Source organism: Genypterus blacodes, unplaced genomic scaffold (genome assembly GCF_046128005.1).
Source record: "Genypterus blacodes isolate CSIRO-AG114 ecotype Tasmania unplaced genomic scaffold, CSIRO-AGI_Gbla_v1 ptg000051l_1, whole genome shotgun sequence".
Classification (NCBI taxonomy): Eukaryota; Metazoa; Chordata; class Actinopteri; order Ophidiiformes; family Ophidiidae; genus Genypterus; species Genypterus blacodes.
Window position 1 is genome coordinate 735,703 of NW_027466863.1, and position 25,008 is coordinate 760,710.

At 45.3% G+C, this 25,008-nt stretch overlaps 4 protein-coding genes across 8 annotated transcripts in view; all 4 read right to left on the reverse strand.

The window, feature by feature from the left end:
* Positions 1-3,943, reverse strand: part of LOC143000739 (microtubule-associated serine/threonine-protein kinase 1-like) — a 31,515-nt gene extending 27,572 nt beyond the window's left edge. For both annotated transcript variants that reach the window (XM_076150158.1, XM_076150157.1), the window contains exon 1: positions 3,748-3,943. In XM_076150158.1, the coding sequence (XP_076006273.1) occupies positions 3,748-3,786 (39 nt within the window). In that variant the 5' untranslated portion in view covers positions 3,787-3,943. The remainder of the gene's footprint in view (positions 1-3,747) is intronic.
* A 4,158-nt stretch (positions 3,944-8,101) lies between these two features.
* On the reverse strand, positions 8,102-12,487 carry mcm5 (minichromosome maintenance complex component 5). The gene is made up of 16 exons (XM_076150109.1): positions 12,199-12,487; positions 11,704-11,830; positions 11,472-11,600; positions 11,194-11,366; positions 10,934-11,089; positions 10,594-10,763; positions 10,327-10,498; positions 10,121-10,232; positions 9,883-10,026; positions 9,731-9,796; positions 9,462-9,638; positions 9,259-9,371; positions 9,005-9,133; positions 8,771-8,913; positions 8,539-8,666; positions 8,102-8,448 (listed from the first exon to the last, which is right to left on the reverse strand). Exons 1-16 carry the CDS (start codon positions 12,375-12,377, stop codon positions 8,347-8,349), a joined length of 2,220 nt encoding a protein of 739 aa, XP_076006224.1. The 5' UTR covers positions 12,378-12,487; the 3' UTR covers positions 8,102-8,346.
* Positions 12,488-13,135: 648 nt separating this feature from the next.
* On the reverse strand, positions 13,136-17,350 carry gcat (glycine C-acetyltransferase). Its single transcript, XM_076150163.1, has 9 exons — positions 17,076-17,350; positions 16,242-16,372; positions 16,048-16,149; positions 15,680-15,826; positions 15,440-15,594; positions 15,268-15,350; positions 14,971-15,142; positions 13,769-13,890; positions 13,136-13,638 (listed from the first exon to the last, which is right to left on the reverse strand). The coding sequence occupies exons 1-9, from the start codon at positions 17,302-17,304 to the stop codon at positions 13,487-13,489; spliced, it is 1,293 nt and encodes a 430-aa protein (XP_076006278.1). The 5' UTR covers positions 17,305-17,350; the 3' UTR covers positions 13,136-13,486.
* A 769-nt stretch (positions 17,351-18,119) lies between these two features.
* tom1 (target of myb1 membrane trafficking protein) lies at positions 18,120-23,631 on the reverse strand. Of its 4 annotated transcripts, none has more exons than XM_076150173.1 (16): positions 23,467-23,631; positions 22,802-22,886; positions 22,597-22,675; positions 22,306-22,455; positions 22,063-22,197; positions 21,819-21,938; positions 21,495-21,611; positions 21,069-21,199; positions 20,938-20,980; positions 20,720-20,858; positions 20,403-20,457; positions 20,210-20,261; positions 19,782-19,847; positions 19,362-19,424; positions 19,057-19,096; positions 18,120-18,828 (listed from the first exon to the last, which is right to left on the reverse strand). In XM_076150173.1, the coding sequence occupies exons 1-16, from the start codon at positions 23,516-23,518 to the stop codon at positions 18,737-18,739; spliced, it is 1,419 nt and encodes a 472-aa protein (XP_076006288.1). In that variant the 5' UTR covers positions 23,519-23,631; the 3' UTR covers positions 18,120-18,736. The 4 variants fall into 4 exon arrangements, with proteins under 4 accessions (XP_076006288.1, XP_076006287.1, XP_076006290.1 ...); XM_076150172.1 differs by having other exon boundaries at positions 21,069-21,202; XM_076150175.1 differs by lacking the exon at positions 21,819-21,938 and having other exon boundaries at positions 21,069-21,202.
* Positions 23,632-25,008: the final 1,377 nt, after the last annotated feature.

Sequence of the window (25,008 nt, forward strand, 5' to 3'; positions counted from 1 at the left end):
AATCCTCCTTTTCTGCACCTTGGTTTGTGAAAAGGTCAGAGAGAGAAACTCGTCACAAATTCAATCCTGACTTTATCATGCAATCTGTTTCAAAATCTATCTGTGACTCACGTTCCCCACCAATACCTAAGCGTGATATCGAGGTCAGACACGGGGAGAAGAAGAAGCCGACACCGCATCGTTAAAGAAATAGGACTCTGTGTCCAGGTGATGTGACATATTCCTGAAGCCTGAGCTCTCTGTAACGTAATTCCCCTGTGGGACGATTAGTGAGTCAGATTAAGTCTATTGCTCATCGCATGGCTGCAATTCCCATGTCAGAATACGTAAAAAGGTTTTTATAAAAACATCGCTGTGCTGTTGTGAAGCAGGATGTAGAGCTAAACGCTTTCTGAGTCGCATTAATTAAGTCTGGAGGTGGTGATGGTTGACTGGCAGCAGATGGGAGGCCCTGTCGTAAACATGACGAGCTCATCCATCAGAGTGAGGAGCAGAAAAACAATCTTATCTACTTAACTTGTTCTATTATCCAGCAGGAATGGCTGCTCTTTCTTCCAAATATGACTTTATCCAGATGTCTGAGCTTAGATCCTGATTGTAACAGGAACAGGTGTTTAGACGCGTGTGTGTGTGTGTGTGTGTGTGTGTGTGTGTGTGTGTGTGTGCGTGTGTGTGTAAGAAATGGAGAGTTGAGTGTATGAATCAGTGGGGGTTGATAATGTCACAGTCTTGTTAGGGCAGCGATGTGTGTGTGTGTGAACATTTTGCACATACAGATGAATGTTAGGTTCTACAGCGTCTAACCTGCTAATGGCCTAATCCTGTCAAAGCAAGTTTAATTTTCACAACACTGCAACACTCTTTCACGTTTGAACTCCTGAACTCATGTGTGTGTGTGTGTGTGTGTGTGTGTGTGTGTATGGGCTTTTTTTTTTAAACGCCTTTTATGAGTCACTGTCATGCTTGATGCAATGTCGTTGGTTCAAAATCAGTCAGGTTTGGGCAAAAATGTGCAGAGAGCCGAGGCATTTCACCTTAAAAAAAGCTGCCGCATCATTTTGTTTTGTTTTCAGTTTCAAAATATTGGTAATTTTCACAAATCCTGATGAATACAGTATAATTATAATGCAAACTATCTACTTCAACCTTGTGAAAAAACATTATTCTTGCATTCAAGGGCAAAATTTCAGGCACTTATCAGAGCACATACCACCACCAAGGCCAAACTATTTATAAAGGAAAAAGACATATTGTCCTTATAATGTTTTTTAAATTGATTGCACACATTTCTGACCCATTCTTACAACCAGGATAGAGAGAAATGTGATGCAAAGTGGATCAAGGAATTGAACCAGGGACCTTCAGTGTTTAGTGATTGATTGCACCACCATGCATTTAAAAGACAAGAAGGGGAAAAGGACAAAGATAATAGGACTAAAGAGTAGCTTTTAAAATGTATCCAGGTCTGAGACAAATTACACCAAATCTATTGTTGGTCATATAAATATACAGAATATATTTGATGTATATGTAGAGACAGATTGGTGTATTACCTTCTTATATTACTACCTTAGTATTATACAAAAATGTCTAGATCCTATCCTCTAAATCCTATAATGTGGCCGAATCTACAAAGTTTCATCAAAACACGGTCAGAATTTTAGAGTAAAGCAAAACTAATCAACTGAACAATGGAGAATCAGTGAAAACGAATATTTAAAAAATCCTTCCTGCCTTTCATAGTGTGACTATGAAGTGATTTCAATCATCCATCCATTCAAAGAGCCAGACTCGTTCTGAGGCATGGCGGGAGTAAACATTAACCAAGACGTGAGAGACCCATTGAATCTGTCTCCTGCCAAGCATTTCCTCCATAAAAAAGTCACTTACCTTTGTGTACTTCAAGCCAACCTGTCTGCACTAAAGGAATACAAACACCCTCGTAGGAATGAAATGGTACCAGCCTGGCCGCATGCCTGTGTCAAAAAAATGTATCGCTGCAACAAAACAAAAAAACGGTACCATGGTACTTGTCTGGGGGTTCAATCAAGAAGTGTCATGTTGGCTACATTCTCACACACACACACATGATCTAAAGCTGCTGCTGCTATTTCATGTACAAACAATACAATATCATTATTTAAAATCAAATACTACATCATGAAAACCTTCCATATGCCAACGTCAGTGCGGCATATAATTAATTCCCCTTCCATATGTTTTGTGATTACATGTTTTATTAATACAAAGTGTGAATATATGTGTTAGAAAGGCAGCAGGCACAGAGAGGCATGATGGCGGTACTGGATTGTTGAAGCGACACAGCAGGGGTGTGACCTCTGACCCCGACCACGGAGCGGGGTGTGACCATATGGCGCCGAGAGAGACGGTGAGCGTATGTACGTGTATGTGTGTTGATTTGTGATTGGTTATTTGTTGGCCTATTTAACTACCTTGTCTCTCTCCCCTGGGTGCTATCGCCCAAACTCTCCCCCTCTCTCTCTTTCCCTCTCTGTCTATCTTCCTTTCTTTCTCGCCCTCTTTTACACACACACACAGAAAGAGAGAGAGAGAGACAGAGAGAGACGGAGGATAAATCACTCTGCTGCCCTGCCTTTTCCAATAAAATGCTTGCGACTTTGTGTGTGTGACTCTACGTGATGATTAATTCTCTCCGGGCTCCTGTCATACATCACTGCGGCGCCGAGCTGACCACTGAGGATGATGAGACCTGAAACCATCCACACACCTCAGAATTAATCCCACCTTGAATCCTTTATCCCCTTGTTTTCTCTCTTCCTTTCTCCCTCTGTCACTGTCTTTGCTCTCTCTCTCTCTTGCTCTATCTCTGCCATATTAACGATCAATTAGCCAGTAAGAGACTTCAGATGAAATTTAGAGCCCACAATGGAAATCCCTCTTTTTAAAGGGCTATAAAGCAAATAGCAAACTGAATCCATAAATGAATATAAAAGTACATATAGAGAGACGCACACACACACACACGCACACACACGAGCCAAGACGAGACACCCCGCCCGGCCTGCAGGCCTTCATCACTGGGCTCAATCGCATACAGCAAGATGGAGGGGGTTGGGGGTTTGGGGTGGGGGTGGGGGTGGGGGAGGGGGAGGGGGAGGAGGAGGAGGAGGGGAGTTGGTTAAGCAGACTGCTTCATAATGGATGAACACAGTAATTTGAACATGTTGGTACGCATGAGTGACGATTCATTACAAACCAGTATTTGGTGGAATAGACTGCAGAGTATATGAATCCTTTAGAAAGCACACTGAGCCTGTACTGTTAAAAAAAAGTACAAGATAAAGTGACATGTCACCATCAGAGATATTCCAGTGAGAAAAACTATTAAAAAATGTCATGATGATGATGATGATGATGATATGGATATGAGAACAGCTATTTCATTACTGTATCATCAGGTATAATATGTGAAGGTTAAATGAACGTGTCAGTCTCTAACTTGATTTGTTATAAGTTTGATATTATTGTAGGTTTTAGGTTTGTATTGCTACTGCACATCATCAATAACACAAATCACAACTTAAAATGATTTCTGCTGTTATCGTGAAGTCACAACCTGACTGAACTCATCCCCCCGGGGCTCCTAAAGTCACTTAGAAAGGAAAAAAAATCATAATTTAGCCTATAGCTTCATAGTATACAGACTGTAAATTAAGAATATGGACTCAAAAGAGGGAATGAAACGTCACACCGCGTCCAGCTCACCTGCAGCCTCCGGCGCCGTATTATCCCCGAGTCATCCATGGCGGCGGGGTTCCAGCCAGGGGGGGTCTCCCCTCCCCAAAAACGCTCCCGGTTCGCAGTGGGTTCGCTTCCCGGCTGGTGCTGCGGCAGCCACCGGCGCTCCGGTTCACACCCCGGACTGCAAAGCGGCGCCCCGGAGAGCCACGCAGACACACAGACACACAGACAGCGACCCGGTGTCACGTCGAAGAGCCGCTTGGAAGCAGACAAACGGCAACCGGGTCCATCCTGTCCGAGTCAACCACCGACTAAAGAGGTCAGAGTCACGTTATGTCCCGTGTCCTCTGTCCTCAGGCATGCTGCCGTTTCTGCTGCTGTCTCTGCGGGTTGGACATCCTTGACATCTCGCCAAAAAAAAAAGGTTTGTGCGCTTTGATGATGTTCAACCGAGCGACCGGAGGCCTCCTACAACGGTCACCTCACTTTGTATTCTCCGCTCGGGGATCAACCGGCGCTGCAAACCTGCGTTGCTTTCAGCGTCTCATGTCAGTCTGCAGAGGTTAAAGGGCGTCTCGGCTTCCAGAGGACAAAGTGTGTGATGAGACAAACCGGCCGAGCTCACACACTATTGTACGCTTAGTGGAGAGGGAGACGCGCTTCATCCTTGAGCTCCGGCTCGGTCGTGGTGACATTGTTTCGCCGGCGCGGGGCCTCTCCGGTCCGGGGAGAATGATGACATTCTTCACCTCTTTAAGAGAAAACGTTCCGTTAGAACTCTTATTATAATAATCGTTTCATTCATACATCCACGGCTCCTCCGTGATTACTTCCCCCCCGACGAGGAGACTGGAACAGCGACAGCAGCAACGCGATATTTGTAAGCCCTTCCTGGGATTCCCTCTTGCTCCTCCTCCTCTTCCTCCTCCTCCTCTTCCTCCTCCTCCTCCTCCTCATGCGATGAATGGGAGGGACGTTGCCACCCGTGTCATGATACAGTACAACCAAATAACCAGTTTTAAATGGATTTGCATGAGTTCCAAACACACACACACACACACACACACACACACACAAAAGCACACACACACTCCTTCACATTTGGGACATTCCATGTTTCAATGTATTCAGCACCAGGGACAGCGACATCCCCATTATTATTGTTATCATTATTATTATCATTATAATGATATTATTATTTATTGGTTCCATTATTATTGTATTATTATTATTATTATTATTATTATTATTGTTATTATCTTCCACCATTCAACCAAAATACTACAAATATCTTCCCCAAAAGAAAACCTGACAAATTTGGTATGGTATACAGCTTCATGTCAGCATTTGGAAAGTTTAGAATGGATGTTTAATATCATTTTGCTAATTGTTCAGGATAGGCAGGACTCCACCATACCTCCACCAAGGTTGAGTAGTCATCCAAGCACACCTCTCTCTCTAAAAATGATTGACTAGACCGTGACCTTTTGCCCGCCTCGGTCCAGACGTTTATGGACATCTGTGACAATTGACCCAAAAGTATAGGAGGAGATTAAACAGAAAGAATAATCAATAATTCCAATCTAGTTAGTCCCATAATGGATGCAGCACATATGCACACAAAATCAAGGAATCCAGTAAAAAGAGAGAGAGAGAGAGAGAGCAGGAGGGAGAGAATTTTGATGCGGTGACTTCCAGTTCAAAGGCCAAAATGCAAGTAGTAACGACAGCGCCACCATCAGGCCAACTAGTACCACAATCCAATGACAAACCGACTTTCATGAAGTTCAATCTGCCCAACCAAGTTACACTGAAAGAGGTTAATACATTTTTGAGATAAACAGCTGAAATCCCGACCTCTTTAACAGAGGAAATGACCCCCGACACAGATTAGCTCATGTAAGCTCAAGAAACCTCTACAGGCAGAGAGACGGGCAGAGAGACGGGCAGGTTGTTTAGACGGGACGTGGTTTCCATTAGTGATATTATTTCCGCGGTTGACAACCCTTTGGCAAAGTCATTACGTAATGCCGCAGCGGGGATTAGGACTTTAACACACTTTTTATGTAACATATGGTCCAAGCTGCCCACATTGCCACATAACCTCATCAGTGCCAGACACAGCACACACACACACACACACACACAGCCTCCAAATTCAGCCCACAACAAGCAATCAGACAGGAAGTGGTGATAGCGGGTTAGAAAAACAAGCATTACATCAAGCGTGTAAAGAAAATGCTTCATGTAAACAAATGACATCATCTGACTCTGTTTGGCGTATTCATTTGGAAGAAACGGACCAAAAATGGTCCTGTCCTATTTTACACTTGACCCTAAATGTAACATCTTCTTTTCTGAGTAACCATGCCAACCAACGACATGCATATAGTTGAAATTCTCTGCAAAAGTATTGATTTGGGATTAATCCAACATCAGAGCAGCAAATCAATGGGACAAGCTGAGAGCTGATGCAGACCAGAATGACAATGTGGTTTGGAGGCTTCACAGACAGACAGACAGACAAGATAGAAATTTCACCACATTTCTCCTTTGCTTTGCCAGAAAAGTGTTCTGCGATGCACAAATCTGGTAAGAGAAGAAGAAGAGCTCCGGTAAGCAGCCTGTTGTTGGTTTGATTAAATGGAGCTGTCGGGAGCGTCTGGCTCGCGGTCAGTAAGAGCCGGCCAGCCTCAGTGCTGATGGTGGTGCTTTGTTGTGCAGTGTAAAACCCCTGCCTCACACACACACAAGTGTTGTCAACCTTTCACACACACGCACACAAAGCCCTGCCGGCCCTCTGCTCCTCTTCAGTGCTGCGGTGGAGCGGGTGGACACACAGCAGACGGGGGAGGAGTATTGATTCTCTGCTCCGATCACTGTCAGAACGGAGCTGGAGCTTAGGTGGACGTCTGACACACTCACCTCACTTTCATAACACGGTTTCTAAAGCGGCTGCAGAATGAACTTCCTACTCAGCACAGACTGGAGTGTGTTGCTTTCACAGTCTCTTGCATAATGATTCTGTAATGCCTTTGAGTTTGGAGAGTTAACAGCTGCCGCGTTTTGGGTCTGGAACAATAGTTGATGTTATTCTCTTCATCCCAAACTAAACAATTAGTCGCTCAGTGAGTTGTGTGAGAAAGAAAAGCTTGTGGGTTTTGGCTTTCAAAAGGCCTACAGAGAAGAGCGGAGCCATTATTATGAGAGCAGAGTGGTTCTTCAACAACGTCACTCCAACATGTAAAGATCTGTGTTCTGGCCCACATGGACTCGCATTCATATCCCATTACACAACTGAAACACTCATCCACTCAGTTTACACACCGTCAGTCCTACTTGTCTTATGTAGGACAGAAGACTGGACAATGACCTCGCTGTCCATCTATTAGTGAAAACGTCAATGATGTCAGTCGAACTGCAGCTTTGGTGTTTTCCCACATTTTAGTGTTTTTGTGCGATTTCCTGAGTGACAACATTTCGCAACATCTGGGCTGATAAACAACCTCCTTCTGCTTTGCATGATGGGACAAGTTGATCATTAAAAGAGATACTATTCCAACACACACCCACACACACACACACACGCTATAGGCAAGCACAGATGGCAGCGATGCTTTTTCCAGATCGCAGTGTTTGTTCTCATCCAACCACAGCCTCAGTGGGGAGAAACAGCTGCACAGCTGCCAGCCCACAGTGAAGTGAGCTTCAGCACCAAACATGAAGCTTTACGATGCTTGACAACATGCAAGAATTAAATAACATTTCAGGTTGTCATCGCAGGAACGTCAGCACATCGTTGGGAGAATTATGCGTAAGAAACAGACTCGCTACTTTTAGATAGACGCTCATCTCCTTCCTCTCATCCTTGGCACAGCAGCCATACACACATTCCTGCTTCTCCTGTGCAGGTTTCAATTGCAGGAACTCTTACATGTTTACAGCTGCAGGAACACGCCGATGAAAAACTACTTTGTGGGGGGAAATCACAGAGGATTTGGCTGAGGACATATTGAACAGTAAACAATGGAACGCCATATTTTTATAGTTTAAAATTGTAAAATGACTTGGATCTAGTCAACCAATAAAGCAAGTTTCCCACCCGCATATTCCAGTAACTGTAGCCAAGGCAACAGTGGATCTCACATCAGTGTTGCAGTGTATTACATGCTGAGAAATGAGCTTCACTGCCCTCTAGCGGGGACAACGCTGAACTACATCCAAGCACGATTTAACCCTCAATCTGCTCAAAAGCCTTGCAGATTGAGAATTAGAATGTATAAAGCATGACAGCGCCACCATCAGGCCGACTGTCATGGAGGTCATGGATGCTTAAGTTTGTATTAAATTTGAATGAATCAAAGTGTGAGAGAGCCAGACGGTTTAATCTGAAATCTTACATTTTATTCTTTACATCACACACACAGTTTATTGGTTCATAGTGACATCACCAACACCTTCATCTCTTTAGAATAAGTGCTGAATCTGACAGCTAAGCTTATTTTATACAGATGAACTCCGTCAAACGCAAGAATGAAATCGAGTTTTAACGATGAAGGTGGAGTTGGACAGAGTAGCATTAATGGAAGTATTTACATGAATATAGATGTGTGTTGAGCCGCTCTACTTGACTCTGTAGAGGACTTTCCTCTGCATGCGGTGCTGCATCTCGCCCCTCCTCAACATCAGGTGGAGGACTTTGACGATGGCGTGTTCTGGATATTTCTGTAAGAGCCGAATGGAGGACGATCAATCACCAAAGTCCAGCTATAATCAATAATTTAGGGAGAGGGGGCTGTACTTCCTCACACTGACCTGCTTGGTGAAGTCTTGGATGATGCTGTGCTCCGACACCTGGGAGCCGATGGCAAAGCGTCGCTTCAGCTGCTTCTCGATGCGTGAGACCATCTCCTGGTCCTCCTGGGTGGTGAAGCCTTCCACTCCTGGATGGGGAAACGGAGAAGGATGTTAAAAACTAAAGCGAGAAAGAGGGGGTGGGGGAAGAGATGATGGCTCTCCGGGCGCAAATACAAGCCCGTGCGCTCACCTGAAAGGCTGCCAGAAAGCGCCGCATCCAGCGTGGAGACCTGGAAGAGCCTGAGGGCCTCGTCCACCTCTTCCTCTCCGGCCACGGCCTGCAGCTTCATCTTGGCCAGGGACTCGGCGATTCGCACCACAGCCTCCAACTGCCTGAAAACGCAGCAGACCAGAGTCCGAAAAGGTTAATATGCGCCTGCAGGTGGAGGGAAGGAGGAGGAGGAGACAGGAAGGGAGGACGTACCGGACTGTGATGGGGATGGACGGCCTTTTGTCCGATTCCCGTTCGTGTTCTCTTGCTCCGCTCCTCATCACCACGTATCTGTTCTTCAGTTTCTCTGCAGCCGCTGCAGACAGGCGAGGTCCACACTTACTGCAGGGGAAACATTTGGGTTAGGATGATTATAAAGCATAAGATGGGCGAGGAATTTAAAATCCAATCATGTTGAATTTTGCATGGCCGTCGTGCAAAGCAAATATGGTTTCAAGGAGACTCACGTTCGGGCGTAGGCGATGTATTTCTTGAACGTTGCGAGCGGGATCTCGCCCTCCACGCCCTCCGTCTGCGTCTGAGCACTCAGGTGGACGTTCATCACGTGGCGAGCCAGAGTCTACACACACACACACACACCAAAGAGACTGGGTCAGGTCACACTCAAGCAGGACGACATTCCCTCTCAAACTCGACGCCCGAGTCTCACCATGTCCCTCTGCTGGTCATGATGGTCTTTGATGATGAAGATCATGTCGAATCGGGACAAGATGGTGGGCATGAAGTCGATGTTGTCCTCTCCCTTGGTGTCGTCCCAGCGGCCGTACACGGAGTTGGCCGCCGCCAGCACGGAGCAGCGGGAGTTCAAGGTGGTGGTAATGCCGGCCTGGAAAGGGTCAAAGGTCAGATTGTTAGACGAGAGGAAACAACAACAAGAGTCTCTTTTTAGTCTTTCTGCATCTATAAAGAGAGCGGCACCTTGGCGATAGAGATGGTCTGCTGCTCCATGGCCTCATGGATGGCGACGCGGTCATCCTCCCTCATCTGTGACACAAATCAGAGTCGTGTCTTTCCTCCTCTAACATCAGACATTAAAACTTACAGATCCTGCAATTCCAAACTCCTCTCACCTTGTCGAACTCGTCTATGCACACAACTCCTCCGTCGGCCAGCACCATGGCTCCTCCCTCCATGATGAAGCCACGCGTGTGAGGATCTCTCAACACGGAGGCGGTCAGACCGGCAGCACTGCTTCCTTTCCCCGACGTGTAAACCTGACCAGATAGAAGACGGAGGCGTAACTTCACAGAGTTCTGCTGGATCATCCTGAAGAAAGCTCAAAGCAGGACGGAGGAAATGGGATCTTACCCCAATAGGAGAGCATCTCTCCACAAACTTCAGCAGCTGGGACTTGGCCGTTCCCGGGTCTCCCAGCATCAGCAGGTTGATGTCTCCTCTGCGAGTGAGGCCGTCTGGGAGCCTGAAGGGACAAAGACGAGACGGGATGTTCCCTCAAGCGGCGTGGCAACAAGCGGACGGATCGTTTCCCCCCTGAACGTCAAAGGGTTCCTCACCTCTTCCTCGAGCCGCCGAACAGCAGCGAGGTGATGGCCCTCTTCAGGTCATCGCTGCCGTAGATGGAGGGAGCGACGGAGCGAGCCAGGGAGCCGTACACGTTGGGAGAAGACGCCAGCGCTCGCAGCTCTTCCTCTTCCTGCGGAGACACTGATCCCGTGGCGCCGCGACCTGCGACAAATTAGACAAGACAATTGATGAGACCAGAGATCGGAGTACTACGCTTAAGCAGAATGAGACGTTTCAGGGGTCAAAGCGGCTCTCACCCACTCCCTCCGTGTCCACCTGGATGCCGACCACTCGCAGGTAGGAAGCACGGATTCCCACGCCGGCGCTCTTCTCTCTGCCTTTGGTTTTAGCGGCAGCCATCTTCTTGATGGAGTAGATGCCCATGATGGTCACTCTGTTCCCCGGGACCACGCGGTCACACAGATACCTGATGGGAGGACAGGGAGACAGTTTGAGGTCCACACTTAGCAAAGGATGTTATGTGTCGAGTGCCTCTTCCTCATATGTTTTACCTATAATCTCAGTACAGCTATTAAACTGGTGCATCATGGGGATTGATCTTTTCTACACACAAATGTCTCAAACATGGTTGCTGACCTGTCGCAGTAGAGCTGCAGGTGTCGGGGCATCTCTCCGTGCGGCACAGCGTCCGGAGACTCCTGCAGGCGGAGAGTTTGGAAGTCGACACAAACGCAGCGGTCTGGGATGATGAAGTACGGATCGATGGGACACTTCATCCTGCCGGTGTTCTCACTGAGGAAACAGAAGGAGGAGGTGATTTTGGGGGTGTAAAAGCCAAAAATATGTTTGATACAAGTGTGTGTTTTCACGATGGCGCACGTGACGGTCACACTCACGAGTTGCACTTGCGTGGCAGAGGGTAGCCCTGCAGGCCCGGCGGCAGGGGGATGTTGCTGATGATTGTGCGACAGCCACGACACTGCAGACACACACGGGTGGCTTTGGCTCGCACCGCCGTGGCCGAGATGATGATGCCGTGCACCTTCACCATACGAGACACCTGCTCCGACTGCAGAGGAGGAAGAGGAGAGGCGAGGAATGAAACGGACAAGTTATTCATCTGAGACGCAAACTGAAATCTAACTAAAGAGAGAATTCAGTCGCTGTGTTTTACCTTCAGGTTGCGGATGGAAGCCTGATGAGCGTCACTCTTCATCATCACCTGGATGTCCTGCACCGTCTCCTCGCCTACGGGCCGGGGACGGGTCACCTCGTCGGCTACCTCCTTCGCCGCTTCCTCCAGCTGTTAAGCAGGACATCAAGGGATAAAGATGAGTAAACGAGATGATATCCAGACATTTAGATCTGGACGATTTCATCATCATCATCCTCCAGCCAAATCTCACCAGAGGCAGGTTCTCGCTGGGCAGCTTGTAAAGGCAGTCGGACAGATCTTCATCAAAGCTGGACAGGTCCTCCATCTCCACCTCCACCCAGTACTCCCCCAGGGTGTAGCGTCTCTTCAGCTCATCTCTGAGGGAGAAAGGCACAGCTGAAGATCTGGACTACTGCTTAAAGTGGGAATCTTTGCAGAAACTGTGTGTGTGTGTGTGTGTGTGTGTGTGTGTGTGTTGCTCAGGTGGCCAAGGTGAGCCACTGTAGGCCTTCAAATGTATAATTTTATTCATTCATTGTACATTTTTGAGTGTATAAATCAAGATGAAGGGAGTTTGATAGAAAAGGTCACATTCATTTAGCAAATCTGCACATCTAGATTTTGATCTGGAGCTTCTCTGCATCGCGTGGCTCCTGCTCCTCACACACACACACACTCTGGCCCATGCACAGTGCTTTAAAGCCTCTTATAGTCTCTGTAGTACCTCGCGTCTTTGTGCTATTACCTGTATTTGTACGTGAACCCGGTGCGGTCGGTTCCCACTCTGAACTGTCGGAGAAATTCTCGGAACCGTTTCTTGATCTGGCTCCGCTTCTGTCCGCCTTCATCGCTGCCGCGTCCCTCGAAATCTCCTCCTCCCAAGCTGTCGCTGTAGTAAACTCCAGGGTCGTCGAAGCCAGACATGTTGAATCCGGGCGGCGAGTTAAACCGTGAAGCAAAGGGGAAGCTGGTTGAGAAGCTGCGACACACAAGGACTTACCACGATCACAGTTTCGCGGCAAAAACTGAGCTCCTTCCTGTCTGTTTCCCGCGAGCAACTTTCAGCAACACCCCCATTCTGTTCTCCCATTGGCTGAAAGCAAAGACCTTCCTTTCTATTGGTCGCTGGTCTGTAGGGAAGGCGCGGTTTCAACGCGAGGGCGAGGCCTGTCAGTGGTGATGGCGGGAAAAGGGACAAAACACAAGGAAGGAGACTGACAAAGAAAGAAAGACGTTTCAAAATACAGATGGGTGACGAATTAAAGGAAAACAATAAATAGTTTACATTATCAAGAGACAATGCACAATAAAGAGTTACTGCAAAGATGAATGTAAAGATACTACCACCACCTTCATCCTAAAATGAAACCTGTCTGTCATGATGTGAATGGCAATGCTCCTATCCATTGAAGGGCTTAAGCCCAGTTGAACAGAAATAGGAGATCTTGACACCTCACATAGCCTCTCTCGAAATGTACGTCACCCTTACTATGTACTTTTCTTTTATGCTCAAAATGTACAAGCATGTGTTAGGTCTCTTTCATAGTGATACAAGTTTCACTATGAAAGAGTACTCAGTTTCTTTCCAAACTTGAGGACAATTATGATTGAAATGCATTTTTCAGAAAGGTAAGACATTCTTCACTTTGTCACATTTGTGGAGTAATCATAGAACAAACATGTTCTCAAAAAGGCTTTATTGAGCTAAGCAAACACAAAAATAAACAACGACAGGCTAACAAATGTAACAACTACAGTGCTGTGAACAACTATAGTACATTTCCATATCAGACAAAGATTACCCGAGTAAATAAAACCTCTTCACATAAGGCCAGGTTGCTTTGGACAGCTTTTTTAAAAAACTGCTTTTTCAAATGTATTCAGGTTCTTATCTATATCATTATACTTTTTCACAGCACTGTATTATCAGCAACTCTACTCTCGAGTAACAGTCAGCATGGTCAGCAAGGCAACCGGTTCCAGGTATTAATCGTACTCCTACATTCTTCTAACTTTCTTATTCTTCTTCTGATTCAAGACACAACTCCATGTTTTCTGCCCGTCTGGATAAAAGCATCAACGCAGCGGTCGATGTCTTCTTCCGAGTGGGCTGCTGAGATCTGAACGCGGATCCTGGCTTTGCCCTTCGGAACGACTGGGAAGGAGAATCCAATCACGTACACCCCTGTGGAGGGACCAGATGTGGTATTAGATCTTGAATCAGTCTATATGTTCAGGTCTAAACTTCACGCGGGAGGTGAAATTATTACAGGTGTTTACAGTTCCGTAGATCAGTTTCTCCCATTTTGTCTCACCCAGTTTCAGCATATCATCAGACATCAGAGAGGCCAGACGTGCATCCCCGAGCATCACGGGGCAGATGGGGTGAGCTGTCCCGGAGATGGTGAAGCCAGCCTCTGTCATTCTGTCCCTGAACCTGACAAAAACAACAATAAGAAGAGTTATTGCACAAATGTAATCTACAGGACACACCTCTGGCCCAATAAGACCTTTTACCTTTCTGTATATGGCTGTCAATACTATCAATCATCATTATTTCGGGATGGGTTTTCCAATTTTATTATAAATGTTTTCCCCCCTTTTCTTTTTATTAATTTTCCTTTGTTCGGTTCCTTTTCTTTTCTGTTCTTGCATGCTCAATCTGACTTTGTTTTCGATGGATATACTGTTGAATTCAATATGTCGATGTCTAACAATCAACAGTGATGTCATCTAAACAAGTGATGTCACCAGTTCCGGCAAATGTTTTTCTTCTATTTTGTCTTCATTCTCTTCTTCTTTAGGTGCTCTAACAAACATTGTGAAGTTATTCCCCCGATTACATCAATCGTGACAGGTTTGGTCTGAGAGCAAAACTGAGTTGAGACTGTGTCACTGTGATCTGGATCAAATGATAAGTTTCTGGGAGCATCACTGTTGTTGCTGTCAGACAGCAAGTTACGTCTTTGTTTTTGGTCACAAGTGAAAACTGTGACAATACACGAGTACACGGTGTTTGTGAAATATCCCTTATAGCTAATTAAAAACCAACCGCAGCCATCTGTTTGACATATTCCCTAAGCATTTTGGGTGTAACGATGTTTGATGTTTTCATATTTACAGTGTTATCTGTCCTGCGAGCGAGCTCACAGTTGCATAATGTGCCTGAAGGAAGCAGTGGGCGTTGACAGCTGATCAGTAGGAGTACAAGGTCAAAAACAGGATAAATGACCAAATGATCCCTCCTACACTCTAACAGCAGCACTGAACCAAACACACATACAACACTAACATGTCTATAGTCTTTATGTCCAGTTGCTTGCATTTATAATAATATTTAAAGCAAACATTATGTGAGAAAGTCAAAAGGTTAAATTATTTTTTACTTGTTTTTAAATGTTTCAGCTTTTGATGAGGTTTGAATAAACACACCGACACTCATTTGAGAGAATGTCACTTCAAGTTAAAGTCAAAGCTTGAACCCTTTCTCTCGCAGCCCCCCCTTGTGCAAACACACCTCATGGTTTTGGCCGTCATGCTCTGCGCAATCTCACTGGAGGCGAGCAGCAGCTCCACAGCTCGGGTGGCACAGCCCACAACGGCGGGGGGGAGGGAGTTGGAGAACAAATACGGCCGTGAGCGCTGCCTCAGCAGGTCAATGAGAGGTTTGGGGCCCACTGTGTAGCCACCTGACACACACACACACAATGCATGGACAATAAACAAAACAGATTTGAATCACAACACATACAGAGCTTCAATAATTCCATATATTCTAATGGAATCTGATCAGAGTCACGGCCTGGAGACGCACCAGCTGCTCCTCCCAATGCTTTTCCCAAAGTGGAGTTTACGATCTGAACTCTGTCCATTACTCCCAGCAGCTCATCTGTTCCTCTGCAAGCAGTAAGAAGAAGCCCAGTGAGTGAGTTATGACTCTAACATCTTGTGAGAGAATTAGCTAGGCGGTCTTATTTTGGTCTCACCTGCCTCTGGAGCCCAGGAAGCCGGTGGCGTGGCACTCATCTATAAACACCATGGCTCCGTACTGTTCGGCCAGGTCACAGATCCCCGTTAAAGGAGCCACATCTCCATCCATAGAGAAGACGCCATCTGTCACGACCAGGCGCATTCGGGACGACTGACAGGGGAAATAAAGTAAGAAAGCGACCATGCAGATTTGTAAACTGCTGATACGTTTGAGTGATGGATTATCGTTAGTTTACCTGAGACTCTTTAAGTTTTGCCTCAAGATCGCTGAGGTCCATGTGTTTGTAGCGCAGCCTCTTGGCCCGACACAGGCGGATCCCGTCGATGATGGAGGCATGGTTGAGCTCATCAGACAGCACCGCGTCATCCGGGCCCAGTAGAACCTGGGGGGAGAAGAATTGTATGCTTTATTGATCATTACATGGAGATTCTCTCCGTGCTTGTTCCAGGTGCTCACCCTTCTGGGAACGCTTGAGTTTGAGCTGTACAGGTGCAGCCCCACATCCCCAAGGTGAGGGGGAACTGCAAAGAACTCTACAGAAGAATTCCTTATGATTCACATTATTTGTGTGACATCGCAGGTACACAGGAAAGAACAACGTACCTCAAACAGCCCAGCATTGGCATCGAAACAGCTGGCGTAGAGGATGCAGTCTTCCCTCTCGTGGAACTCTGCCAGCTTCTTCTCCAGATGTTTGTGTATATCCTATAGGCCCCATGTTACACGTTACTCTCAGTGTCAGTTACTGTTCGTACGTAGATTCCTCGTTAGATGAATGTGTCGATGCTACACCAAACCTGTGTGCCACAGATGAATCTGACAGAACTCAGTCCAGCTCCGTATGTCTGAAGAGTATCGACCCCCGCCCGCACCACCTCAGGGTGACTGGACAGTCCAAGGTAGTTGTTGGCACAGAAATTCAATATACCTAGGAGAGAGGGGGAGAGATGTAATTAAACACTACCTAAGGTCATCACATGAACACACACTGGCCAAATCAAATGATAGGATGACACCAGCTGTGCCCTTGTTTGCAGCCATTAGATGACAACAATTGGAAACCTCTAGAATTTATCTCTGTACTTTGGCTGGAATGGAGACCTGGCAAGAACATAACAATAAATCCAAACAGCAAGACAAGAGATTTGCATTGCACTGGAGGGGTCATGACCTCGAGTCAATAGGCCATTATAAGCAGTAGTGGTTGACTGCATCAGTGGAGGTTAGATTAAAACACATAGATTATCAGATCTAGAGGGAGGAGATGGCAAAATGTACTGTCAACACATTATCATGATATAGTTTATTATGAATGAATGAATTTGTTTTCCATCTCTCATTCATTACTTGCCAGCCTAAATCTCCAGGCGAATCTCGACTAAACTGTGAATTTAGTTTTAAAAATGAGTTTTAATGACTCAAGACACACTTAATAATGACTCGATCGTTCCTCTTTTCATTCGGAGAAACAACGTGAATTTCAATGGAACTGAAGCAACAAGCAGTGACAAATTCAGTGATTCCTCGTGATGGTGCGTTTACGGACCACACATACCACCATCTGGCAAACACAGTGAGTTCTATTCCAATGGCAGAATTTATGTACACACAGCGCCACCACCGCTACGTACTGCCACGACTGCCGTCCACGTTGATGTGAGATCCCTGCTTGGAGGTGATTATCCGTTCGGCTTTCCACGTCCCCGCAGCTCGGATCGCGTCGAGCTCGTTCTCCAGCACCGCTCGGGCTTCGGTGACGGCGGCGCCGGCAGCATAGCTCCGGTTCAGGACGGAGACGGAGGGCCGCAGGATCCCCCAGACCGGTTTCACCAAAGTCCGAGCAGCTGATCGAAGAGACATGGTGGTGTGTATGTGAGGTATGGCACTATTTCATCACACACACACATGCACGCACGTCGCGTACGTAAGCCTTACGCACAAACAAGGCGGGGCTAACGTCACGTGAGAAGAGTGGGTGTCATGCAGAGGACCTATCAGATGCAGGGGCCTGTTTGTCAAACCACATCAGATTGAACTTCTCCCTCAGGGGCTTACAGACCAAATAGATCACTGTTGTTTCGTTCTATTTATATTTCGAGTAAAATTGGGCACAACATAAGGTCAGATAGTGGTGCAAATAGGATAAATACGACCCATTGGGTTTGTAATATTACCATGACTCTCATTGTTGTGTAAATGGGAACTCATTTCCTCACATGAGCCTCAACGGCTTCATAAACCTGCACTGCTCTGGGCTGTATGTCCGTTTGTGTGGCGTTGGATTTAGATTTTTCTGCTCCCCGTACACCAAAGTGATTATAGTAGCTTTGACATAAAACTGAAAAGTTAATCTTGCCTTTTATGTGCTTTTCTGTTTTGTTGCTTCTGTATATGACATGTGTATTCAGCATAAAACTATAATATTTCTTAAATACATAAACAGCTTGTCAAACTACTACAACTTGTAAATCGTCGTGACCATATTCCAGTATTTCAACCAAATGGAAAAGTACATATAATCACTATTAAGCAAGTATTGTGTGGTTTATAGAAAAAAGTATTATTGCTATATCTAAAGTATATATGTTCCAGATGAATATTATTCAGGAGTTTATAATGTGAAATAAGCCCCTAGGACACTGCTCACCTCAGGTAAGAATGAGAACAGGTAGATCCACAGTTGACAGCTTTAGTTTATTATGACAGTGCATAAGTCACAACTGCCTGTAAGATCTGTTAAACTTCAAGTAAAGCGCCTTCACAGGGGAATGTTGGACGTAAAAAAACAAGAAAAAGAAAATTAATTTAGCTTTCCAGACTTTTCTTTGACATCCTACATAAGCAAAGACGATAACAGGCATCAATCTGCTCCACGCTGTGAAAGCTGAGCCTCTATCACATACAGCTTTACTTACAGCATCTGCTACTTTGACAGCCATGTGACGCATCATAATATTTACCATTTCATAATTGACATTAATATACACATCAGCATAGTATAATACATAATCTATGTTGTAAAAGTGTTTCGCCCCACTTGTGACAATTTTCTCGTTCAACAGCAGGAATGTAAGCATATAAAATGTGCAAATGTTTGCATTCCAAACATAGGTCAACCTTCATAATAACGCCAAGTAAAAAAACAAGCTTGGTTTCTTCCTCCTGTATGGGTTGCCAGTCCCATGATTCTACGTGTTATGTGCCATTTGTCAGCAAACTACTCCTTTTCTCTGTCTATGAAGAGGATCTTCATTAGTATTCCATAAGTACTTTTGGCCAGTTTCCCTGTATCTTAAGACTCGGAGTGGTTGGCTTCCCGTGTTGCCTTCAATGACGGCAGGCGATCAGCTGCTTTTGCTCTTTCTGCCAAAAACCGGTCAAATTCTACAGAGAAGGAGAAAAGGGATTAGTGGAGAAGAAACTTGATCAGTCCCTTTCAATACTGAAAGATGCTGCAGTGAGAATAAATGGACATATAAAGAAATACAAAATAACACAAGCAGTTGTGCGTTGTGAGGGACAGCTTTTCAGTATGTGTGCTGCCCATAGTGCCACCTAGAGACCAGATAAAGAGCCTCCACCCTGAAGGAATTCCATTTAAAGGACTCTCACCTTCACTGGTCACACCGTCTGTGTCGTCAAAGTCATCATTCTGTAGCAAAAGAACATTTAGTTTTACATGTGTTATAAATGCAGATACATTCTAGTTACGTTAATGCTCAATCTCATATTTCTTTGTTTTTGCCATCAAGATGACCAACAAACTAAAACATTAACTACACTAACACTAAAACAGTGAGTGATCAGATTGGATACATGTCAGTAAAACTAGAATATACAAAATAAGTAATGAACTTGACCAGACTGAACATTTAGTAAACTAAACAACACAGAAGTGAAGTCATCCAGCCACTCACCTCATCCTCCATTTCCAGCCATTTCTCAATATCATCCATTATATTGGACTGGTCAATCGGAATCTATGAAAGAAAGAAAACGTATGTTAGAGATTGTTAGAAGAACAGCTGGTAAAAACCCACAAAGTCAAAAATGAGGAGCTGTGTCAGGAAATCTAAACAAAAAGGCGACATGGAAACAAATGAGGACAATTGCGCAACAATCCACCAAACCACACAGTGTCATGCTCTGGAGTGAGAGAGAAAATGAGATTCTACTTAATATACTGAAAACAACATGCAGACCATCTGACCAAATGAAGAACCACCCAAACCACAACAAAAACAAAACTGGTGATAGAACCAAGGGACAGAAGGTGAATCGGTGTGAAACTAGGACACATATGGGGACGGGGACAGGGACGGTTACTGCAGACCCACCATTCCCCTTTTAATCATCCAATCTAACTTTGGCGAGGAGCTGCGGTCGGAGGCTGGGCTGTCATCCTTCGTGTACACACAGAGAGTTATGTCAAGGTGGAGAACAGTAAAGTTAAGGTCATATACACACACACACACACACGCACACACACACACACACACACACAATTACTCAACCAAGGGCCAGCTATTGTGAATGTCTGGACTTTAAGGGTACTGCATGTCCGGATGTCGTTCTCAGTGTGAAACACACTTTTTGTGCGTTAAACTGAAAAATTGAATCGATACATGTTTGTGTTTGGCTGTAAGGAATCATCATTTTCTGAATACACTGTACAGTCAGTCTTTTAGATTCATACACCTGAAAGGTTTCCTTAAACAGATAAGTCATTTCCATCCATTTCAAACTACGCAGTGTCTTTACTTACAGCACTTTGTAGTCTGCAGTCCTGAGCTTGAGCAAAGCCGTCGCCCTGCTCTCTGAAACACAAATGTCTTCCTTCGTTAACTGACACATAAACTACACTCTGAGTATTACACACACACACACACACGTTAGGACTTCACTAAGGGGAAAACTATCAATGGGATAATTAAATGGTACGATTATGGCGCCTGTACCTGTTTGTTAGGATGCTTCTTTTTTGTGGCAATGTCTCATCAGATTCACTCGTACCTGCCAAAGACAAACATCAACTCAGTGAATCCTCAGGCGTGGACAGATTAACAGTTGATACAGGCTCACTGAACAGTTAGTGAGCCTTAATCACTCATCAAATGTGGTCTGATCTTCATCTCAATCATACTTAAGGGACAAATACATTCTGTCAAACTTCCCAGTATGGTGTTTTCCTCCATTTTCGCATTCCACAAACCAAATTGTTTTGTGATGAAGTATACACAATATAAGTATATAGAGTATACGACTGAGTACTTACTGAGTCTGGCCATCTGACTGGACACAGTGTCAGCGGGTGAGGGGCTGAGACAGCTGTTGGAGGTACTTGATATGACCCCTGATTGGTCGCCAGGCTCATTAGTGAGCTTGAGGTCTGTTACATTGACGTACGTGTGACTCTGAAAGAAAGAAAGTCCATCATACAAAGATTTCATTGCGTCGAGATAACAAATGTGTTCACTGTGAAGTCATTTGTACCTTCTGTGTGGCGTCTTGGCCGTTTGTCATTCGGCTTTCAAACCTTTAAACAAAAGAAAGAAATCAAACCAAATGAAGAACAGCTGAAATGTTTATCTAACTCTGGTTTAACTAATAATTCGTCCACACACCTCTGGTAGCGAGTGAAGGCCGTGTTCATCTCGTCGTTGGCTGCCAGCAACTCTTCGATCAGCTTTTCCTCGCTGAGTCTCGGTACAATTTTCACTATCCTCTCTTGCATTTCCTTACACATTGTGTACAACTGCTAAAGACAGAATCAGAAAGAGAAAGGGGGGGTTGCATGCAACACAGACAGCGTGCAGTACGAGATCAGAGACTGGAGACTGCAGTGTTGCTCAACATGTAGCTTTAGAAATGTACTGACTATGTCGTAATGGTTTTCATGCAGGGTGTCAACAATCTAACCTAGGACTACGGGATGATGCTAATGCTGATGTGGTTTTGTTGTTTGATGGAAATGGGATGAAGAGCAGAATGTGGCATCTCTGCTTCTACACACGAGTCTCTACATGAGGGAATCCTGAGTCCTCTTATACCTCTAGCAGCTCCACGTCGGCTTTTTTGGCTGTGACGGGATCCAGCTGACTCATCATGTCTGACATCACAGTCAGGTTGCTTCTCACCACTCCCAGCTCTGCCTTCAGCTTCTTCACCTAGAATATCAATGGTATTCATTCATTGAACGTGGCGGTCATACTTGTCGCAAAAGCAAATATTGATCTCAAAAGTGTTGGAGAGACGCGAGAAACAGAAGAAGAGGAGTGTTAATACAGATAATCAGCCTCCGGCACGGAGAGAGTGAATAAAAATGCGTCGGCACATCAAATCTGAAAAATCTCCAGTGCAGAAAGTCCCGTCACCTGGGAAGGAGTGAAGACATTGCTTCCTTGTTGGTTCTGTTTTGGCTCATGGGCCTGCAGGAAGATGGGGGGAGGTTTGAGAGCAAGGTGTGCAGCAGACAGAGTGACAACAGGCCCATTCTGGTAAGCAAGGCAGAGACAACCAGCAGAAGGGGAAAGTTAAGAAAAGTGAAATTCAGGACATAAACAGTCAAGGCAGTTAGAGGAGCAACCAGTTTAGCAGGTGCGCCGGTCACTGGTGTACCTTTTTGGGAGGTTGTGTGGGCGAGTTGCCATCCACTTCAGCAACGGGGAACTCCAGCCCTTTCCTTCGCAAGTCCTCATACACAGACACCACACCCGTCAGGTCGGGTGAGCTGCGGAATGCGTCGGCCCACGCCTTAACAACAAACAAACACAGCTCGAGGTGAGACCGTGAAGCAAGGAACAATAAGGCTCAGAGTGTCAATACACAGATGATTGTGACATGATCGGTATTCCATGTCACCTGTACGATGCTGAGCACTCTGTCATGCAGGATCGCAGGAGGATTGTTTCTGGGTATGATGGATCGGACCAGAACCCCCTCTACAAACTCCCGTGTGGTCACCAGGATGTGAAACCTGTAGCCACAGTTCTTCACACAGGTCTCTAGTACCTGGGCAGGAGTGAAGAGTGTAAACATGAACACTTGCAAACGTTCGCAACAAGATTTTATGCGAAGACAGGTCATCTATATTGACCCGATACAGAGAAATAAGAGTCACGAGGGAGGGGAACGAGGAATGCTGGGACTTACGGTCAGTGCCAGCATAACCTCCTTAAAGTTCTTGTTTCCCATAATCCTTTTCTTCATAGCTCTGACTGCATCTCGCGGTCTGTAATTAAAGAATTTCCAACAATCAGGGAGATGAGGCCACAGAGGATAAGCTGTACCAATGATAAGAGAGACACACACACACACACCCACCCACCCACCCACACACACACACACACACACACACCCTTCCTCAGAGCTGTTGACCACATCACATATTTCCACGTTGAGCTCCCAGTCTTCAGATGGGAGGCTTGAGCTGGTTGCTCGCTCTGTGAGACAAAAGGTGGAGAGAAATGAGGAAGAATCCAATGAAGAAATGTTGCAGTGACCACAACCAACAATTCTAACTTGTAACTAATGGTTACGCATGGCGCACAGTCAGGTGACACATAGCATAGATTGTCTGGGGAACTCTACATGGGGGGATGGAACATCATTCACCGTGAACCATATTCTGCACTAATTCATTTATCCGTATTAATTCGATTTGGTGTCTAAATGTGGGTCAGGAGGATGTGCACCGGCCCAGATGATGGCAGGATAAACAGACAAGATAACAGCCAATGAAAAGGACGGACGCCGCCTCTGTGCCCCGCCCTTTCTTATTTGATTGGATTCCGGCCGCGTCAATCAAAGCTTAAACCGCCGTTCCCTTGTCAGCTTTGATGAATATAACTCAGATTCCTGCAAAACTGCCACAGCTCACACAGCACATCACGTTTACAGAACACACACACTGACAGCGGCACACGTGTGTTTAGACGCCCTGACTCGCAAAATGACAACGAACTGACTGAACCATTTGGGAATTACAATGTACCGACAAACAGTTAATCGTTTATTACTCACCGATTCGCTGTCCCACCGGTGTGCTGAACGGGTTTCCAAGTAAAAACTCCATCCTGTGCGGTATCAGGTTCGGCTCAGCCGCATCGACGGTCCCGGTCCACCGTGAGCAACAACGGGCCGCGATCCCTCCTCCAGGCGCGCTGCACAACGAAGTGGGACACTAGTTGAACCGCATTGCGTCATCCCTTAAAGGGAAAGTGTCCTTTTTCTTTATCGCCAGACAGGAGGGATTTATGTCTATTATGACACGTTCAGACAATATTATTTCAAACTGTCTTCCATTACTGAAAACTACTAGATAATATATCTTCAATTATTTAAAAGCAACATTATTGTTATTATTATTATCAATAATAATAATAATAATAATAATAACCTATAACGGTGTTTAGTTGTTGTTTTTGATTTCTTTCACTTACTGCATATAATTAAATACACAATTAAGACAATAGAACCCAAACTTTGTAGGCCATCTGGTAACTTCAGTTCCAGTAACATGATATCCCCTCTGCTGTGGGCTCCTCTTTCACAGCAGCACCTGTCTGAGCAGCTAAAGCTCCTTCTGCCTCTGAGGGAGTTGTTTTGGTGCACTTTATTTAGTCTGGATGCTGAAAGCTTCCAAAACTCAGTGGAATTATCCTTGGTATTAAGTAATCACATTACTTTATTAGTTATTTATTTATTCAAAATCCTCTCTTTCCTCCACTGGGGGAGTTGTGGGCACATCGGTGGTGAGAATTTATACGTAGACCCTGAGGTAAAAAAGGCAATATGACGTACAAGTAGATTGAAATTGAAACAGCAGGAAGCCACGGCCTCTGGAGGTTGTGGGAACATGGCACAGTAGTGTGGACACAGAGTTCAGGATGGCATCAGTGATGTTGATGCAATGATCTCATAGGGTAAATACAGTTTTTACAGGATGATGTCAAACAGCAATGTAGGCTAGTACAAATTGCATCATAGGCTGTGGTAAAGAGGAGAGAAGAGAGAAACAGTCACACAACCCCTGAGCCCCAGTTGTGTGTTGTGTTACAAATGTAAGTGGGGCCCAAGAAGCATTTCAAATCTGTGTGATTGTATGTGACTGCATGTGATTGCATGGAATTGACAAATAAAAGGTATCGTATCGTATCTAGATTTCTCATGTCTCCAGGACAGGAATTGACCCGGCAACCCTTCAGGGATCGAACCACCAACCCTTCAGCTTGCATCTCTAAACTTTGAGAAATCTGTGATTGGTCATTTTACAAAATTAAACTGGATTAGCAAGACAAAGTGTGAATCAAATGTCTTGCTTCCTGTTGGTTACTTTGTGTGTGACTTTCTGCCACAAGGGGGCACTGTTTGATTTCAAATGAGGCTTTATGCCTGCAGCTCACATAACATTTGTTTGGGTGTTTATGTTTCTTATATACTGCACTTGTTTAGGATTTTGCTATTGACACATTTCAATTCTGCTGTGTAAAAAGAACAATGCATAGCCATCATGTAAACGGTAAGTGTACTATTGCAGCCCCTATTTTTGTTATATTGCTTGTT

Bases quoted from the DNA above. Each gene is read 5' to 3' on its own strand.
- mcm5 (XM_076150109.1), bottom strand. From the start codon at position 12,377: ATGTCTGGCTTCGACGACCCTGGAGTTTACTACAGCGACAGCTTGGGA. The intron at 9,372-9,461 runs GTGAGACTCGGG...GTGTGTGTGTAG, and splicing joins ATGACCAGCAGAGGGACATG to ACTCTGGCTCGCCACGTGAT. The intron at 8,449-8,538 runs GTCAGTGTGAGG...CGGCTCTTACAG, and splicing joins TCCAAGACTTCACCAAGCAG to AAATATCCAGAACACGCCAT.
- gcat (XM_076150163.1), bottom strand. From the start codon at position 17,304: ATGTCTCTTCGATCAGCTGCTCGGACTTTGGTGAAACCGGTCTGGGGG. The intron at 16,150-16,241 runs GTTTGGTGTAGC...TGGGGCCTATAG, and splicing joins GATTCATCTGTGGCACACAG to GATATACACAAACATCTGGA. The intron at 15,351-15,439 runs GTGAGACCAAAA...TACTGCTTGCAG, and splicing joins TTCCTGGGCTCCAGAGGCAG to AGGAACAGATGAGCTGCTGG.
- tom1 (XM_076150172.1), bottom strand. From the start codon at position 23,518: ATGGAGTTTTTACTTGGAAACCCGTTCAGCACACCGGTGGGACAGCGA. The intron at 22,198-22,305 runs GTGACATGGAAT...TTTGTTGTTAAG, and splicing joins GAGTGCTCAGCATCGTACAG to GCGTGGGCCGACGCATTCCG. The intron at 20,458-20,719 runs GTAAGTACTCAG...TGTCTTTGGCAG, and splicing joins CAGTCAGATGGCCAGACTCA to GTACGAGTGAATCTGATGAG.